We start from the raw sequence: 20483 nt of genomic DNA, 5'->3' as shown, positions 1-20483 counted from the left end.
TGCCAACCTTAGGGTCACTCACATGGAGGAACAGGACTGGGACTGTTTTCTACCTGGATTTGAGCTTTAGAAGATTAACAAAGAGGATCCCTGTGATTGACTTAGAAGATTAAATTATGTTTTGGAACATCCCACTTGAGTGTCCTGGGAATCCTTGGCACTGGTGCAGAGACTGTATGGAAAGAATCATCAAACTATGAGTACATCCAAGGGAGAGAAAAAGAGAGACATTCCCCTGATAAGCCTTGGGCCTGGAGGTTCAGCCTCCCTGCCCCCCCCCCCCCCCCCAATTAGGAGAATCCACCCGCCAGGGCTGTTGTGAGACTGTGTGAGGACTTGGCACCGAGGCTGAGTGTGTCCTCTGCACCATTTCTGTTACAACCCCAAAGCAGGGGCTCCTTATGCACACAAATTGCACCCTTGTTCCCTGATGGCCCACATTTTCAAAGGAAATCTTATGCAGAATTTCCTTAGGAAAATGCGCTTGCAGTTGCATGTCAAGGCCTGCAGGTAATTTAAAAATTGCCCCACATTGTCGGAGCAAAGGCTAGGGGAATTATTGACAAACTTTAGAAATTTAAACACAGTTTCATCTTAAGTAGATGCAGATTGTTGCTAGAAATTAAATAAAAAGCTATCGATCTATATCAATTTGGGGGATTTATTATAATCTGGAAGGCAATTTATACATTATTTTAAATAAATAAATGAAAATAAATAGAAACATTAACAAGTAAAACACCAATCCTACTTAGATGCTGTAATACTCACAACAAGTTTAGGCACATAAATGTCACTATGTTTTAACATAGGGAGGATAATTTTCCTCAACGAGCATATGGCTAAAGTCTGTAGGTTCTGTAGCCTGATTTTCCAAAGCGGATTTGTGCACTTTGAAAATCCCTGGGCTGTGCTGGTATGTAACATGCGTATGCGCAGGAAGTAACGCATCCTCCCAAGCCAGTGTAACTTTCTGCATGTATACTTGTGCTCATACTTTCAAATAAACAGTTATGTGCATGAATGCTTTTCCTGCCCCAGCTCCACCTCCCTGGAATGCCTTCAGCAAGTGTATGCCTACTTTTTCCCACACAACCCCCAGGATAATTTTTAAAAGTCAATTTATTCACAAAAACCCAGGTTTATGCATTTAAATCCTTTTAAAAAATGATGCCCTCAATGTTTGCTAAATTATATCTTGTCAGAAATCACGTCTCTAGAACATACACTTAGATGAATAAAGTTAGAAGGTTCTGTGCTGTAAAACTGGGGACATTTGACAATCTGTTAGACAACTAACTGATGAAGATTTTAGATGTCTGACCTCTTTGCAACCTTTTGAAAATTTGGCCCCCAATGTGATATACATCAGGCACTATTTCAAAAGTGCTTGGCATCTGGCACAATAAGTAATCAAAGCCCTCACTATAAATGTGGCACAGCTTAGGCTTCTGATAGCATCTGCTTCTGCTGGTGTCTGGTAAGAAAGATCTCTTCAGGAGCCAGCAGCTCCTCTTTCCTCCCCAGTATCTAACCCTGTATGGGGACTAGCAGGACAGATTGCACCAGCTCTCACTGACATCCTTTCCATACTGTGCTGCAGCAGATCTTCCTGATTTCCCCTCCCTCAGTCCCTCTTCTCTAGGTCAATCTTCCTGACATTATTCTCTCCCTTCACAGCTACTTCATTTCCTCTTTCCTCCTTGCTTATCTTCTGCTTCTTCTTGATCCTTTTCTTTCTCATCTCTCTCTCTCTCTCTCTCTTTCTCTCTCCTGGCTTGATTACCCCTGCCTTCTTCTCACTCGCTTTTCCCTGAACTTTTGGTTCCCTTCTGTGGATCCTGAAACCACACGCTAAGGGCCGGATTTTAAAAAGGTTACGCACACCGGGCCTATTTTCAGGGCCGATGCAGTACAGTGCGCTCAGCCGAGTTTATCGGCTGAGTTTATCGCCGAGTTTGTTGGCAGCCAGTTTTATTACTGGCAGACAGGCAGGTTATGAAAACCGACACCGAGTTTACTGGTGTCGGTCTTCATAACCGGCAGCCACGGTGGGTCGTGTTAGCAAGGAGGCACTAAAGTCACGCAATCAACCCTAGCGCCTCCTTCCTAGTGCGGCTCCCTAATTTCCATATTGCATGGCGCCCCCCTTGCGGGTGCCATGTGTGCATTAAAAAAGCAGGCGCTGAAAAGACAGCACCCACTTTCAGTGCACATAATTGCATTGGCTCCTTCAAAAGGCCTGGCGATGCGTGTAAAGCCCAGGATGCATGTAAGTCCCGGGGCTTTACTAAAGGGGCGGGCCATGGGCGGGGCCAGGCTCCCAGCACAGCGGATATATTTGCCGCGTGCCAGGGATCCCATGCTAGCAGTTGGCCAGCGTGCACAACTTGCGCCTGCCCAGAAGCAGACGCAAAAGGTAAAATAAAGGTCAGGGGGGATTAGAGTAGGGCTGGGGGGGAAGGTTAGGTGAAGGAGTGGGAAAGTCAGGCTAGGAGGAAGGGAATGGGGGAAGGCAGTGCGGCTCAGCGTGCGAAAGGTGCATAATTGTGCTGTTGTGTCCGTCGGTCGTAGATGGCTGCGACCACTCTGCCTTACCTCTTTTCTTCTATTTTCCTCCTCCTTGGGCAAGATGGCTGCCTCCGGTGCCGAGTGCCGAGGGCCTCGGCATTTCCAGCATGGCATGGGCATTCCAGTCCACCATGCTCACTCCTGTGGCCTCCGAGGGCGCACACATGTACATCTCCTACACTCAAATACACATCATGGCGGGAACCTTGGGGGCGTCCCCACCGTATGACGTCAATACCTCCGGGTATTTAAAGCCTCCACTTCGCTACCACATTTGAGTTAGCAAGGATTTTGGTTTAAGCTACTCTGACCGCTCTAAGCTGCACGCTTAGATGCCGCTCTACACTCCAAGCGCCTCACTCCTTTATAAACTAAAGACACCCACTCTCGGGGGTCTCTCGCTTCCATCACCCTTCGGGGCCTCACCTAATTGAGACAACCGCTCCTCGGGGTATTCTTTTCAGGATCTCTGGACTATCAGGTTTCCTCGAGGGCCTACCAGTCTATGTATCCTGTATCACGGACCTTCGGTCCCACTATCTCACTACCAGGAAGACACCTACACCCCTGTGAGTACCTCTACGATCCGGTGCTCCAACTCCACCCACCAGGCTCGGCATTGCCCGCACTGCGGGTCCCCACCTCTCGAACATCTGGGTGAGATTCTACATCTGAGACTGTTGAACGTATTGGCACCTCGTGAACCTCAGTGCCTTACCTTCCTGCTTCATACCATCTGTCTACAGCAGTACAATAAAGCCTTCCATTCATTCCGTGTCTGCTATCTGAGTTTAGCCTATCACTGTGGTTCCCCACGGGGCCCCTCCCCATGAGCTGAGTCATCTCCACAGCGACCAAGGGTCCACAATGCCACAAACACAACATGTGCATCCCCTTCTGTGCACCGGCCCAGGATTTTATAACATGCGCGTGCCTGCATGCCCATGTTATAAAATCAGGCATACATGTGTGCACGCCGGGTAATGAGCGCACATGTACGCCCACACGCAACCTTTTACAAATCTACCCCTAAGTGAGTAAGTTTGAACTAAACAGTACTAGAAGTTCCACACTTGCAGCACTGAATGCTGGATTTCCCTCAGCACTGGGAGAACAGCACAAGACTATTTTCGCTACATGATTCAGACTTGCTCAGCTGAGCTCCATGGTACTGGGAACTATGGATGAGGAAGGAAAGAAAGCAATGGTAACACCAGGTGGGGATAAAGAAGTGTCTTCACAGGGTGGGGCGGGAAGAAACAGAGGCAGTAGCAGCAAAACGGAGGAGGAAGAGAGAAAGTAGCAGCATCCAGTGTAGGGGCAGGGAAGAAGATAGCAAGTGGTGAAATCAGGTGGAAAGTGGCAACAGCAGGTGCAAGGGAAGGAAGAGTGGCAGTATCAGATGGGGTAGAAGAGAGAGAATGGAACTCCTGCATGGGGAGAGGAGTTAAGCTATCAGTGATATCAGGTGGGGTGCAGAGGGAGGAGGAGAGAACAGTGACTCCATTTGGAGGGAGAAGAAAGAGAGGGCAGTGGCACTAGATAAAAAATGAACATGGGTTAATACATAGCAGCAGAACCAGATTGGAAGGAGGAAAAAGAATGGTGGTACTGCCTTGGAAGAGAGGAGGAAAGACAGCAGAGGCATTGTATGGGCTACACAAAAATCTTTAATACTATACAGCCTTCTCTCTCAATGCATGGATTTTGATTGGACAAAGAAAACAAACCGGTAACCGATCCAATGTAGCGGACAGCAGAAGAATGAAAGGATGGATCGGTTAAAATGGACTTTATTGAAACTTGCCCGACTCTGGCCGAGTTTCGCTCTGCCGAGCTGCCTCAGGGGCTGTGGCACATAAATATAAACAATTAAAAATACACACAAACATAAATATTTGTATCAACATATAAATATGATATAAAACATATTTAAAAAAATATATTAAACAAATATATTAAATAATACAAATACACAAACGCTTAAACAAGGGGACAATACATGTTTTGTGTGCATAAAATGACGATGTTGCATAAAAAATTACGTGTTTGAAAGTACAGATACCAATATCTGAAAAATCAATTGAAAACTGCGGAGAAGAGTGAAAACAAATCTTGCAAAAGACATGGTCTATGACAATCATCACAATGCATAATGCACTTCATCAAACAGCATATGGCTAATACATGCAAAATTTGTAGTAAAAGGAAGGTGAGAAAACGAAAAAAATATGAAATGGAATGTATTGTTGAGGAGATCAATGTATATAATTATTAATAAAATAATTGCGTTAAAAATTCATATAGATTGTAGTGTATAAGGATAGTAAAACTTAGTCTTGTACCTTGTTGAACCAGAAACTTGGCTCTATATACTTTTGCTGATTTTCAAGGATGAAGGAACATGAGTAAACACACCGAATCCCGACTTGTCACTTGTGATTCATAAGTCACTTGTGTGAGCAGTGTTGATGCGATTCTTATGGAACAAAAATTCTTAGTTAACTTAATGAACTCGACACGTTCAACATCATTATCGGGAGTTGGTATAAATGAAAGATGAACTCATACATTAATTAGCCTCAAACTTTGAATGCCTTCATTCTAAAATTCTTTTACATACAGAGCGCAATGCTAACATCTTATATCATTATTATCAGGCTATTATATATCTCCCTATAGAACATGCTCATCTAACTGTTCACAAATCGATAGAGAGTTAACAATAAAATAATAAAATCTCATCACATCGTGAATTAAATGAATGGTAAACCTTACTACGTATAAATACAAGCAGTAATTTTTAACACAGTGTGTTAAACCTTGATCTGGTAATTTACAGGGGCTGTTTCCACAAACGCCCGTGAGATCATTCCAAACGTCATATGGTGACGGAAGCGAATCAAATATAAAGTAAAAGCTGGATGAAGGATCACTATATTGTTCTAAGAGAAATGACATGCAGTGACTATTCACAAGGTACATAAAAGTAAAGCCAGCAATAAAACAATACAATTCTGACACTCGCCAAAAAATAAATAAATAAGTAAAATCCGCTCCAATTCAATGCAAGCAATGATTCTTATAAACAGTATATAAAAAAATAATCGGGTAGTATACGGGGGGGACATATATCAAACCGATTCAATTGTCGTGTGATAATGAAATTAATACACCAAACTATAGTTAAAATTCGCTGCATTTCTAATATATAATGGTGCTTAAGTCGAGCGGCATGCTGTGGCTGTCCACAGGTATGCATCCAATGGAAACTGTGTCACGTTGAATACAAAGTGTACACTTAGCAAAAAAATAATAATGAAATCACTAACTATTGAAACTAGTATATGATGGTGCTAAAGTCGAGCGGCATGCAGTGACTGTCCAAGCACATGTATTCAATAACAACTGTGTCATGTTAAATACAAAGTATACACTTTAGCAAACAATTAAAAATGAAATCGCTAACTATTGAAACTAAAATGAACATAAGCCAATAATATTTTACCTTTGTTGAACTAGCACCCGGTCACATACCGCTCTGACAAACGCTGCAAGAACCAGTCTATACCTGTATTGAACCTTTATCTATCCCGCTTCTCTATTAAAATCTCGCGAGAGTAGACGCATGTGTGGACAGATTGGCTCACAGACATAATGAATAGTGAGAAACATAACTTCAACCCCTCGTAACAACTCTTGTGTGTCTAAAACGAATTGATCAATTGGTACTGATCGAATCTATGAAGTGATGCAAAAGTACAGCATGTAAAATATATTGGCAAGAGGAAAAAAAATATAATAAACAAATATCTGCGGTTGACTCATATTCCTTCAATTATACAACTGCTAGATAGCAGATATACGGTCAAATAATAATGTAAACATGTATAATCACAAACACTCTTAAAGACTGCATCATTAAGAAGGAAACAAGCATGAAGTGTAGATTAATTAGATAAAATCATAAAAAGTGGGAAGGGGGGGAGGAAGGGGAGGAAGGGGATAAGGAACAGACGGGGGGGAAAGAAAAGGGGAAGGGGGGGAAGGGGGAGACAGGAGGGAGGGAAAAGGAAAAAAGAGGAAAAGGGTGAGGGGGGAAGGGGATGAAAGGAAGGGAAGAATGGGGGCAGGGTATGGGAGAGGGGAGGGGAAAGGGAACAAAAAAATAAAAGCACGACAAAAAATGCATGTAAACATGAATGTAAATATGAGAACACCATTTTCCAAAATTAAAAATTAAAAAATTATATAAAATATATGCCATAGATTGACTACAGGAGGGGATATAATTAATGTAAGATGGGGGTCTACAGATATACACTGAGATCTGTTTCACCATTGAGACTCATGGGGGAAAGGGTCTTAAAATAAAAAATGAATTGTTGTTCCAATCTTAGTAACAAATTGTCAAAGTCACCCCACCTCCAATTCCTTAGCGGCTGTTTGATGACACAGAATCTGAAGTCTGTGAAACTGTGGCCCATCTCTATTGCATGTGTGACCAATGGTTTACCCTCGCATTTTCTATTAATAGCGCTCTTGTGCTCTATAATTCTTCTACTGAACTGTCTTACAGTTTTTCCTACGTATATTTTTTCACATGGACACTTAGCTATGTAAATCACGCCTACACTTTTGCAATTAGTACGACTACCGAGCTTGAAGATTCTACCAGTATTAGGGATGAGTATAGATCGTGTTTTGAGATTAACTGGACATACGCTACAGTTCCCACAAGGACCATGTCCTGTCTGATCATTGCTAATGTGTTTAATGGATGGTAAGGCTGAAGGTGAAATATATTCCTTTATGTTTTTATCGCGTTTGTTTGCAACCATGACTTCTTTTCCTTTAAATTGTGGGAGAGACTGTACGATGTACCAATGTTTTTTGATGATTTTAATGATGTCATGTGAGAGTCCTGTGAAGGTAAGGGGACAAATAATCTTCTCATTCTTAGTGATCTTCTTTTTTGGTTGCAACAAACCAGAGCATTCCTGTGCTTTAGCCCTGTTCAAGCAACTTTCCACACAAGTTTGCGGATAACCCCTTTCCCTAAACCTATTCTTCATTTCAGATGACCTAATCTTGAATGTCTTGTCGTCAGTGCACAATCTTTTTAGGCGGAGGAATTGACTGTAAGGCAAGTTGCGTATTAAAGATTTATTGTGACAACTGTCATATGCGAGGAGTTTATTCATGTCCGTGGGCTTGTGGTATATGTCCGTCATGAACCCTGTAGGAGTGTTCGTAATTAAAATATCTAGAAACGCGATTTTCTCCCTATTGAAATCCATCTTAAATTTAAGATTACTATCCAACCTATTTATCCAGTTTTTGAATTCCAACAGAGACTCCTCACTGCCTTTCCATACAAGGAACACGTCGTCGATATAACGTTTCCACAATAGGATGTTTTCACTGTACTTGCAATTGGTAAGATATAGTTCCTCGAATTTGGCTACGTAAAGATAGATAAAGGTTCAATACAGGTATAGATTGGTTCTTGCAGCGTTTGTCAGAGCGGTATGTGACCGGGTGCTAGTTCAACAAAGGTAAAATATTATTGGCTTATGTTCATTTTAGTTTCAATAGTTAGCGATTTCATTTTTAATTGTTTGCTAAAGTGTATACTTTGTATTTAACATGACACAGTTGTTATTGAATACATGTGCTTGGACAGTCACTGCATGCCGCTCGACTTTAGCACCATCATATACTAGTTTCAATAGTTAGTGATTTCATTATTATTTTTTTGCTAAGTGTACACTTTGTATTCAACGTGACACAGTTTCCATTGGATGCATACCTGTGGACAGCCACAGCATGCCGCTCGACTTAAGCACCATTATATATTAGAAATGCAGCGAATTTTAACTATAGTTTGGTGTATTAATTTCATTATCACACGACAATTGAATCGGTTTGATATATGTCCCCCCGTATACTACCCGATTAATTTTTTATATACTGTTTATAAGAATCATTGCTTGCATTGAATTGGAGCGGATTTTACTTATTTATTTATTTTTTGGCGAGTGTCAGAATTGTATTGTTTTATTGCTGGCTTTACTTTTATGTACCTTGTGAATAGTCACTGCATGTCATTTCTCTTAGAACAATATAGTGATCCTTCATCCAGCTTTTACTTTATATTTGATTCGCTTCCGTCACCATATGACGTTTGGAATGATCTCACGGGCGTTTGTGGAAACAGCCCCTGTAAATTACCAGATCAAGGTTTAACACACTGTGTTAAAAATTACTGCTTGTATTTATACGTAGTAAGGTTTACCATTCATTTAATTCACGATGTGATGAGATTTTATTATTTTATTGTTAACTCTCTATCGATTTGTGAACAGTTAGATGAGCATGTTCTATAGGGAGATATATAATAGCCTGATAATAATGATATAAGATGTTAGCATTGCGCTCTGTATGTAAAAGAATTTTAGAATGAAGGCATTCAAAGTTTGAGGCTAATTAATGTATGAGTTCATCTTTCATTTATACCAACTCCCGATAATGATGTTGAACATGTCGAGTTCATTAAGTTAACTAAGAATTTTTGTTCCATAAGAATCGCATCAACACTGCTCACACAAGTGACTTATGAATCACAAGTGACAAGTCGGGATTCGGTGTGTTTACTCATGTTCCTTCATCCTTGAAAATCAGCAAAAGTATATAGAGCCAAGTTTCTGGTTCAACAAGGTACAAGACTAAGTTTTACTATCCTTATACACTACAATCTATATGAATTTTTAACGCAATTATTTTATTAATAATTATATACATTGATCTCCTCAACAATACATTCCATTTCATATTTTTTTCGTTTTCTCACCTTCCTTTTACTACAAATTTTGCATGTATTAGCCATATGCTGTTTGATGAAGTGCATTATGCATTGTGATGATTGTCATAGACCATTTCTTTTGCAAGATTTGTTTTCACTCTTCTCCGCAGTTTTCAATTGATTTTTCAGATATTGGTATCTGTACTTTCAAACACGTAATTTTTTATGCAACATCATCATTTTATGCACACAAAACATGTATTGTCCCCTTGTTTAAGCGTTTGTGTATTTGTATTATTTAATATATTTTTTTAATATATTTTTTTAAATATGTTTTATATCATATTTATATGTTGATACAAATATTTATGTTTGTGTGTATTTTTAATTGTTTATATTTATGTGCCACAGCCCCTGAGGCAGCTCGGCAGAGCGAAACTCGGCCAGAGTCGGGCAAGTTTCAATAAAGTCCATTTTAACCGATCCATCCTTTCATTCTTCTGCTGGATTTTGATTGGATTCAGAAAAACCTATAATTCTGCTGGCACTTGAAAATTCATTCATTATTAAATACAGTAGAGGTTTTTGTTTTTTTTTAATTGTTACCCACTTCAAACAGTGAAAGAAATAGGATCTAAATGTTTAAAAATAAATAAATAATAAAAGAACAGAATGTATAACAATATAGTTATTTTGACATCTGTTTCAGTAAACACTATGCAAATACCGTATTGACTTTTGTTGCGGTTAACATCAATATGTATTGACTGAAAAGGTAAATGTTGACAGAGGCAAAACCAAGGCTTATTCTTCCCTCAAAGGACAATACATCTTCATGTTCACTGGAAGAACAGTCAATATAGACATATTAGTATAGTTAATCTAATTGTTAAAACGACTCTTTACAACAGCGCAGCAAAGCTTTTGGAAGAAGTTAATTTGTCTTTGAATAACTTTTAAATTAATATATAAGTAGTGCAGCCTATTACTCAGTTCCTGGGATCAGACTGAGGACTGCAATGTCAGCAGTTCCAACATCCAATAAAATGATTTGACTTCTTAAGAAGCCATGTCATGATGCAATTAGTATATATCAATCCTTTTAGTTAAATACATCCAAATGACAGTATCTTTATAATATGCTGGAAGAAGTGATCCCATGACTAGCAGAAATCAAGTCTCTCTTCAAGAATTTAACAGGATTTACTATTTCTCCAGGAAAACACTGATCTTGGCTGGATCTCAAATACAATTCACCTTTTCTGTCACTTCATCTTGATGTCCACTGTTGCGGTTCTGGCTGCGAGCACCGCGACCAGACCCTTACCTCCGTGTTTCTGGACCTGTTCCCACTTTCACTGGCCTAGTTCCTGTCCTGTTCGACGGCATCCCGGAGAGGGCCGCGCCGCCGGGAAGCCTTCCATGGATGCCCTATCTCTAGGCGCGCACACGTGCCACTTGGGCGCTTTTCTAGGCCGTTTCCTGCCAGTGGTGACTCCGCCCAATTCCTGACGTCAGACACCGTGGCCTTGATAAGCCGGCCACAGCCACCCAGTCTTTGCCTTGCAACGGGCTTACCTACCGGTTGCGCTGTGCCCCGGAGCATCCTGCTTTGCTAATTGCTCCGTTCCTGCTTGCCTGCTACAGTACCTGCTTGGTTCCTGCCTGCCTGCTACAGTACCTGCTTGGTTCCTGTTTACCTGCTACATACAGTACCTGCCTGGTTCCAGAACCCGAGCCCCGTTACAGTACTGACCTACTGTCCTAGTCTGGATCCAGTTCCCAGTCCTGATCCACAAGTCGCCTAAGTCCCAGCGGCCGGGCCCCTATGGGCTTCTCCCGGGGGGGGCTTCGGCTTCCAAGGGTGAAGCCACCTAAGTCCCAGCGGTTGGGCTCCTACGGGCTCCTCCCGGGGGAGTACCAGCTTCCAGGGTGAAGAGCACCTCTACGTCCAGCCTGAACATCTGCCTCCCGGCCTATGGTATACTAGAGACTTTAGAATACCTTTCCCAGTCTCCTGCAGGTTGGCCCAAGGGTCCACTAAACTGACATTCCCTAACATCCACCTTAAAAAAAGTCAAACTATACTTGATATATATTTCCTGCTTTATTAGAAAGAAGTAATTCTTTGTTCCTTATTATGAATTTTTTGGATTGCTTTTATTACAGATAGTAAAAAATTATTATTTATATTTTAAAGTCCCGGTTTGGATGCCATTCTATTTTTTTGGGTCCAACTTAGTGAAAGTAGTCCTAAAAGTACACATAGAAATCTGAAGCACAGAATGGAGTTACTACTGGCATTTTTCTAAAGCTCTGAGACCTTATCTCTTACCTGGCTGGATGTTTTCTCTAATGATGGCCACATGATCATCTCTGTCTGGTCGTGTGTGTTCATGCCAAAAGCCTATCACATGTCCCAGTTCATGAACAACAATCCCAAATTTGTCACAGTTTTTGCCAATAGAAATAGCCTGAGGCCCATTACCTCTTCGACCCACGTAGGAACAGCATCTGTTGGTAATGTAAGAACAGAGATAAAAGCATTTGCAAAGTATGCAGCTGAGAATAGATATCAAAAAAACAGAGAGCATGGAAATGTAATATGCTCTGCTTTACGGTATAAGCAGAACAAAGTGAAATCAGGATTTTAATATGATATTTGATCTCAAAAGAAGTATTTCATATTTAACATACAAGACTACAGATTTTATAACAACCTGGTGTTAATCATTTTAGACTAAATCTATCTTTAGTACAGCAGGAGTTTGTTATCATACAAGAATATGCAAAAGGGATTCATTGTGTACTTTTACATGCACTGCAAAAATGCTTTCCAGGGAGAAGAGTTGGGAAAGGGAAACCATTTAAGTGCCTACTTTCAATTTATAAAAGTAGGAGCATAAATATATGTGTTCATATTTACACCTGCACTCTAACAGTTTTAAAGGTGTCTGGGTTCGCCATGCTTAGGTACCCGTTACCTCCTAATTTTCAAAAATGGACATACTCCCATAAGTGTCTGCTTTGAAAATTTGAGTTGAGGTCTTCATGTAATTTAAACATGCAGACTTCAGCCATAAGCAACACACTGTTACAAATATTAATCTCCCTATGTATACGTGCACCTTATTCATAGAATTCAGTTTTATGCATGTAAAATGACACTTCCATGTATAAACTTCAAAAACAAATGAAATGAATGGGTCTTTCAGAACAAATATCAGAAATTTTCATTTGAACTGAAAACAAATGAAATAAAAATCTTTTCCATGCACTTACCTATTAAAATAATTGTAAAAAGGTATACAAAGTCATTTGACAATTACTAAATTATCCAAACATGTATTCTACAAAACCAAAATGCCTTTTAAAATGAAGTTACAATATTCAAATTGTCTTCATCTTCATGAATTGTACTTTTTATCCACAGTCTTTGCACCAGTTTTCAAATGGGAAGAGCATGCCACTGGTATAAAGCACATGCAGCCACTTGTGCCTGCTGTATCTTCAGGGAGAATTTTGCTGAAAACACATAGGTAACTTTCTAAATGCCATCCGCATATGAACTTTTCCTCCTCTGACCTAATCACGCCTCTGGTAAAGTCTTCTATCAATGCTGGTAAAAGTCGTCTTTGAAATAATCATCATCAATGTTTATTAATGGCACATTTTCCAGCCAGAGAGTTCATTTGTGTTATATCAGATCTGGTTTATAATGGGTAAATAGCACAGCATATTTTGTAATGCAGGTGCTCAAATATAATTAGGAATCTTTTTCAGTTTTTATTTTATTTTTCCCAGGAATTTTTCAGTATTTATTTATTTATTATAACGAATAAAGGAGAGAACTTTAGTGGAAAACATTAATCATTTTTTTCCTCTGATTTTTCTTCTGTTTTTGTTTGTTACAATAAATACCAATACATTTTAGGGAAAAATATAATAGAAACTGAAAATGACGGTCTCTAAGTATCTACCAGGGGCAGTTCTTTAATTAGACAAGTTGAGGTGGCCTTCTCTGGTGGCAAAATTATGAAGGTGGCAAAAGATTTCCCCCACAAAACACTCTTGTCAGACATTTCACCTTGCCACATGATTCCAAAAAGAAGCTGCAGCAGACCCCATCCTGCCATAGCCCAAAGAGGAAGGCCAGCAAGACTGACCCCATCCTCCCGTCCCAAAGACAGAGACCTGGCAGAGCCCATCCTGCTGCAGCCTGAAAAGAGAGAGAGAGAGAGAGACCGTGAGAGAGAGTGTGTGTGTGTAAGAGACAGTGAAATCATCTGTGTGTGAAAGTAATAATATGTGCGTGAGAGAGCATATGTGTATGTGTGTCTGTGTGTGTGTGTGTGTCTGTTGTTGAGAAAGAGAGAGAACCTGAATGCATATGTGAGTGTGTGTGTGTGTGTGTGTGTGTGTGTGTGAGTGTGTGTGAGAGAGAGAGAGAGAAAGAAAGAGTGTGAGAAAGCCTGTATACTTGTGTGAGTGCATGTGAGTGTGTGTGAGAGAGAGAGAAGGTATATATTAAAGAGGGTTTGTGTAAGATCCTGTGTGCATATGTGTGTGAGAAAGAGAGCGATGGTGTACATGAGAGCTTGCGTGTATGTATGTATGTGTGTGTGTGTGTGAGAGAGAGAGGTTATGTGTGAAAGCCTGTATGCATGTGTGTGTATGTGTGTGAGAGAGAGAAGGGCTGTGAGTGCATGCATATGAAGGAGTAAAAACCTGTGTTTGTGAGAGAGAGGGAATATGCATGAGGCCATGCATATGTGTATATGAGAGAGAGGATATGTGTAAGTGGTGCATCTGAGAGAGAGATAGAGAGGATAAAGTTTGTGTGGCCCCCTCTCCAAATCCACAACAATCTCAGGGTGACTGGACATCAAAAGATCCCATATATGGAGAATATATCACTTTTTTATTCTTATTAGTTTTAATTGTTGTGTGTTATTTGATGTCTGTTGTTTTGATACATTTTATTGGTTTTTGAGAACTTTCTAAAAATTCTTTTGGGATTTTATTATTGAATGATGTTATGTTCATCAGCTGTTTTGAAATATTTATTCCTACTATTCTGATTGATCATTTATAGTTCTTTATTTTATGAGGAATGACAGCATTTCTGTTTTTCCATTGTTGCACTGCATAGAGCGGCTTCTTGCAATTTCAAGTTCTGCTTTTGTCTGAAAATTTCTATTTATACTTTATGGTGTCTTTATTCTATATTTGGTGAGAGTCCATCTGTGGTCTGTGTATGTATCTGTAGCAGCCTGGCTTGTTAGGAATAGGAGGTGTATTTGTGTCTTAGTACTTGGTGTAATATTTGCAGTGTTGTCTTTTCATAGGTAGGTTTGTTACTTTTTGAGTGCTGGCATTAAGTTCTGTTTCGGTATGGGAGATTTACTATATTATAATAATTCAGTTTACTCATGGCTTTCTGAGAGCCAAGCTCATATCGCACACACTTTACAATGGGCCAAATACCATATGGCACAGGACTACAAGGAAAACCAGGATTGGTGCAGGGCTCCAGCTGCTCAAGAGAAAGGCAGTACAGCAGAGCATCCATGGAATAAGTAACATTACCAGTCAATGAACCTGCCAGGGAACACAGTCCAAGGTGGGGAAGAGATACCCTGGCCAAACAGGGCTGGTCCCTGCTGGGCCAACCAGAACACAGAGAAACACTATGGATTCCCTGGAGTGCAAATGACTCTCCCCCTAAACCTAGCGCCAAAACCCAAACAACACAGGCTCAAAACTAGCCCTGGCCCGCTTGCAGAATTTGCACCTCCTTTAAGAAGGTGCAAAGCACATGTTTTTTAAAGTACATGTAGGGGTTTCATAATGAAATCTTTCCTGTTCTTTCCCTCCTGCCCTTTCTACCTCCACTTAGCTGTTGTAGTTTTCACATAGTTTTCTTATGGGCTGTTAAAATACATTTTGAAAATTTCTCTCCCACAATCTTGCCCCCGACTCTTCTTACTCTTAATAGTAAAGGAAGGAGGTCTGAGGCTAAGATGTACTCCTGGGGGAATTCTGTGCACAAAGATTTAAAATTGTGCAGACTTTATTTGTTCAAATGACACCGTATAATCTCTGTCTTTGAGTAATAATTAATTTATAATGCAATACAGAAAATTATTATTATTATAAACTGCAGAACTTTAAATGTTTTGTGCAGAATTTTTCCATCATAAGGCCTGGGCCCCTCTAGATTGCTCTCACCATTCCCCAGGTTCAATGGCTGTCCCTCAGCTTGTCCCCTATATGGCCTATAACACCTTCTGGTTGACAAAAATCATAGATGGAGATGGGGGTAGATGAAACTCCGTATACAGAAGAAAATGTATGGGAAGAGCTAGGAAAACTGAAAATGGACAAGGCCATGGGGCCGGATGAGGTTCATCCCAGGATACTGAGGAAAGTTCAGAGATGTGCTAGCGGGTCCGCTGCATGACCTGTTCAATAGATCCCTGGAAACAGGAGTGGTACCAAGGGATTGGAGAAGTGTGGTGGTAGTCCTGCTCCACAAGAGTGGTAGCAAAGAGGAAGCTGGAAACTACATTTGTTTCTGAAACGCCAATTACTTATTCACTGAGCCATTATCACTCGGCTATTTATTTTATCACTCGACTATTTATTTTATCCCGCTGCTAATCTTTACTTTACGACCTCTTACCTCCAATTTACTACTAAAATGACCTTGAACATTGGAATATTAATATCATTAGTTTTATCGTTCTCGGTTACTATGTTTGTTCTTAATTGATATATAATACGTTCGCATTATTTCATATTTATTTTATTTATTTATTTAAAGTATTTTATATTTATTTATTTATTTATTTATTTATTTAACAGTTTTATATACCGAAGTTCTGGTAACAAAGTTACTAATCACTTCGGTTTACATTACAACAATAGATTGACAGTATATAGAATAATGTCTTACAATGAACAAGGTAAATAGAACTTGGAAAACATAAATAATAATAACTTAAAAAGGGGAAGGAGAGTAATTATATACAAAGTAGTGGACCGTCATGGAGATCAAAGCTGAGATATTGAATTTAAGATTAAGAGAATGCTTGGTTAAACAACCAGGTCTTTAGTCTTTTTTTAAAGGTGGGAGTCGATTGTTCAATTCTAAGATCTGGTGGGAGAGAGTTCCAAAGTTTAGGACCGGCAGTGGAAATAGCTCTTTTGCTAAGTGAAGTCTTGAGAGGATGGGCTCTTAGCATGCCTTTCTGAGCTTGTCTTGTCGGACGGGAGGTGGAGTGAAGCTGTAAAGGGATGGTGAGGTCCATTGGAGTGGAGTTATAGATGGCTTTGTGGATTATTGATAGGGATTTATAGAGGATTCTGTGTTGGATAGGGAGCCAGTGAAGGTTCTTTAAGATGGGAGTAATGTGGTCCCTTTTGTTAGATTTAGTTAGGATCCTCGCAGTGGCATTTTGTAACATTTGCAGAGGTTTCAGAGCGTTTGCGGGTAAACCAAGCAGCAAAGAATTACAATAGTCTATCTTTATATACCGAAGAATAGCAATCTGCCTTCTCTCCGGTTTACAGTATAACAACTTGATACAGGTAAAGAACTTGATACAGACAACGAACAATAAAACGGGTATCATGTTAAGTAGACATAACGGAAACATCATAGAAAGATTTGAGGGAAACAATTCTGACTATGTATAAATATTGTCTAATCAGGGTATAAACGAGTGCTGATGCATAAGTTCCATGAAAAACAGGGTAAAGTCAGTGAGTCTCTGGTGTGTATGTTTGATGTATGCTTAGCCAACATAAACTAGAACATTGGTGCCTTTTCCGCACCAATGTTCTAGTTTATGTTTATTATGCACTCTCGTTTTATGTGAACCAGCATGATGTGACTGCTGTCTTGAATGCCGGTATATAAAAATCTGAAATAAATAAATAAATAAATAAATAAATAAATCAGTGAAAGTCTGTCTGAATATCCATGTTTTGAGTTCTTTTTTGAAGGATTTTATGTCTCTGAGTGAACTTAAGTAGTCAGGTAGGGAGTTCCATGCTTTTGGTCCTGCAATGGAGAAGGCTCTGTTCCTTGTGTTGGAGTGCTTAGCTGATGGTAGGGAAGGTATGGCTAGGAGCAGTTTGCTTGAGGTTCTTGTCGTGCGTTGCGGTTTGTGTGTTTGGAGCATGTTATCGAGGATGGTGTTATCTGATCTGTAAATCACGTTGTGTAGGATTGTTTGACCGGTAGCCAGTGAAGGCTCTTCAGAACAGGAGTTATGTGTTCTGACTTTTTTTTTTTAATTGTCTGTAAAGCTTGTTGCTAATGTTTTTTGTTTATTGTAAACCGAGTTGATGTTATTAACGTGCCGCGGTATATTAAAAAAAAATCACTAAATAAATAAATACAGGCCAGTTAGCCTCACTGAGCTGGTGGGAAAATTAATAGAGACTCTGCTGAAGGAAAGGATAGAAAACTATCTACAGTCTGGAGGATTTATAGAAACAGAAACATAGAAACATAGAAATGAAGGCAGAAGAAGACCAAATGGCCCATCCAGTCTGCCCAGCAAGCCCCCAAACCTTTTTTTTTCTCTCATACCTATCTGTCACTATTGGCCCCCATCAGCAACCCCCCGGTTCTAGTCTCCCTCCACCCCCGCCATCGATGCAGAGAGCAGTGCCAGAGCTGCACTCAAGCAAAGCATCCAGCTCAACTGGTCAGGGGCAGCATGGATACACTAGGAGAAGGTCCTGTCAGACAAATCTAATTGATTTTTTCGATTGGTTGACCAAAGAATTGGATCAAGGAAGAGCACTCGATGTGTTCTACATGGATTTCAGCAAAGCTTTTGAAGCATTGGGGGCTTGTGAATAAAATGAGAAGCTTGGGAGTGAGCACCAAGATGGTGTCATGGGTTACAAAATGGTTAATGGATAGAAGACTGTGAGTAATTGCAAACAGAAACTACTCTGAATATGTTAAGCGGAGTGCCACAAGGATCAGTGTTGGGACCAATTCTGTTCAATATCTTTGTGAGCGAATTGTGGAAGAGATAGAAGGTAAAGTTTGTCTATTTGTGGATGATACTAAGATCTGCAACAGAGTGGACATGCCAGAAGGAGTAAAGAGAATGAGACATGATTTAAGAAAGATTGAACAGTGGTTGAAGATATGACAGCTGGGATTCGATGCAAAAAGTGCAGAGTCATGCATCTGGAATGCATTAATCCAAAAGAGCTGTATGTGATGGGGGATGAAGGGCTGTTGTACATGGAGCAAGAGAGGAACCTTTGGGTGATAGTATCTAGTGATCTGAAGGTGGTGCAGCATGGCTAAAGCCAGAAGAATGCTGGGCTGCATAGAGAGAGGAATAACCAGTAAGATAAAGGAGGTGATAATCCCTTTCTACAGGTCCTTGGTGAGGCCTAACCTGGAATACTATGTTCAGTTTTGGAGACAGTATCTCAAAAGGGACAGAGAAAGGATGGAGGTGGTCCAGAGAAGGTGGGTGTTCTCCATCAAATGAATTATGAGGAGAGGTTGAAGGACCTAAATATGTATAACCTGGAGAGGAGGTATAGGGAAGATATGATACAGACCTTCAGATACCTGAAAGATATTAATGATGCACAATCAACAACAAACCTTTTCCATTGGAAAGAAATCAGTAGAACTAGGGTGCACGAAATGAAACCCCAGTGAGGAGAACTCAGAACCACATCAGGAAATATTTCTTTACAGAGAGGGTGGTGGATGTCTGGAATGCCCTTTCAGAGGAGATGGTGAGTCCAAAAACAGTGAAAGATTTCAAAGGGGCATGGGATAAACACTGTGGATCCCTAAAGGCTACAGGATGGAATAAAGAAAAGAGTGCATGGGGGTAACTTGCTGGTGTGACGGTTACTACCCTTAATCAATAAGGGGTAGATTTTAAAAAGGAGCGCGTGGGCGTACATGTGCACGTGCTACCCAGCGCATGCATATGTACACCTGATTTTATAACTTGTGCGTGTCGCCGGACCTTTTTAAAATAGGCCTGGCACATGTAAGACGGATTTAAGTGTGTAACCTTTTGAAAATTTGGCCCTAAGCCTTCATACTGTTAATGCAATTCTATCATTGCTCTCTACTTCAATGGCAGGGGGAAAAGGGGAATTAGATTCAGAAACCAGTCAATAAGGACATTGAATTTCACGGTTTGGGAAAAAAAAAAATAAACATGAGGGTAACTTGCTGATGTGGCTGTTACTACCCTTAACCAATAAGACTGATACCTTTGATGCAACTCCAACATTGCTCTCTGCTTCAACGGCAAGAGGTAACAGGGAATTGGACTCAAACAGCAACCAACAAGGACCATGACTTTGACGGTCTGGGAAACTAAGTATGGGGATGAATTGTGATGCAGCAGATACTGACATAAGCTTGCTGGGCAGACTGCATGGACCATTTGGACCTGTTCTGCCATCATTTCCATGTTTCTATGTTTCATGCTTGATCTCAAATAGTGAAGAAGACACATATTATTTAGCCACTATTCCATAATATGGTATCTGTAAACATAGAAGTATAAATCATTGGTTACAGCTGGTGACTAAGAAGTAATTATGGACTTGTTCCAAAAAGTATGGTCAATTTTCAGCATCCACATCATAAAAAAATACATATTTCCAAATATGAAGAGCCTGAGCTATCAATAGGGATTCCTTAATTGCAGTAGTTTGGATAATATCATGGTCCTGTAGGCTAAATTAAAAAAACTATTGAAAGAAAATGAATTTCATATGGAACACTGAACTGCTAAATATATAACAGACAGTTACTCAAAAAAAGAAAAATAATTGTTGAATGTGCTTAAAATTGTGAAGGAAGTAAGTCATATTTAGAAACCAAGCGGTATAAAAGCCATTTAGACAGATAGGAAAGTTATCCATCTAAATGGCTTAACCACATTTAAAAAATGCTTAGCTGGCTAAATTCTAGCCAGATAATTTGTTATCCAGCTAGAATGCAGCTGAGTAAGTCAGGGGCATTCCAGGAGCAGGATGTAGGCATTTCGGAGAGGACCTGAGTTAGCCGGTTAACTTAACAGGCTCTCTAGAT

The 20483-nt window shown here is 40.1% G+C and overlaps 1 protein-coding gene across 1 annotated transcript in view; it reads right to left on the bottom strand.

Moving 5' to 3' along the window:
• The window catches only part of TLL1 (tolloid like 1), a 586556-nt gene that overhangs the window by 260832 nt on the left and 305241 nt on the right, over positions 1–20483 (bottom strand). The window contains 1 exon segment of the mRNA XM_029571633.1: positions 11712–11890. Within this exon segment, the coding sequence (XP_029427493.1) occupies positions 11712–11890 (179 nt within the window).

Source organism: Rhinatrema bivittatum, chromosome 1 (assembly GCF_901001135.1).
Source record: "Rhinatrema bivittatum chromosome 1, aRhiBiv1.1, whole genome shotgun sequence".
NCBI lineage: Eukaryota > Metazoa > Chordata > Amphibia > Gymnophiona > Rhinatrematidae > Rhinatrema > Rhinatrema bivittatum.
Note: the sequence above shows the minus strand (reverse complement) of the source record. Positions and strands in the feature narration are given on the sequence as shown.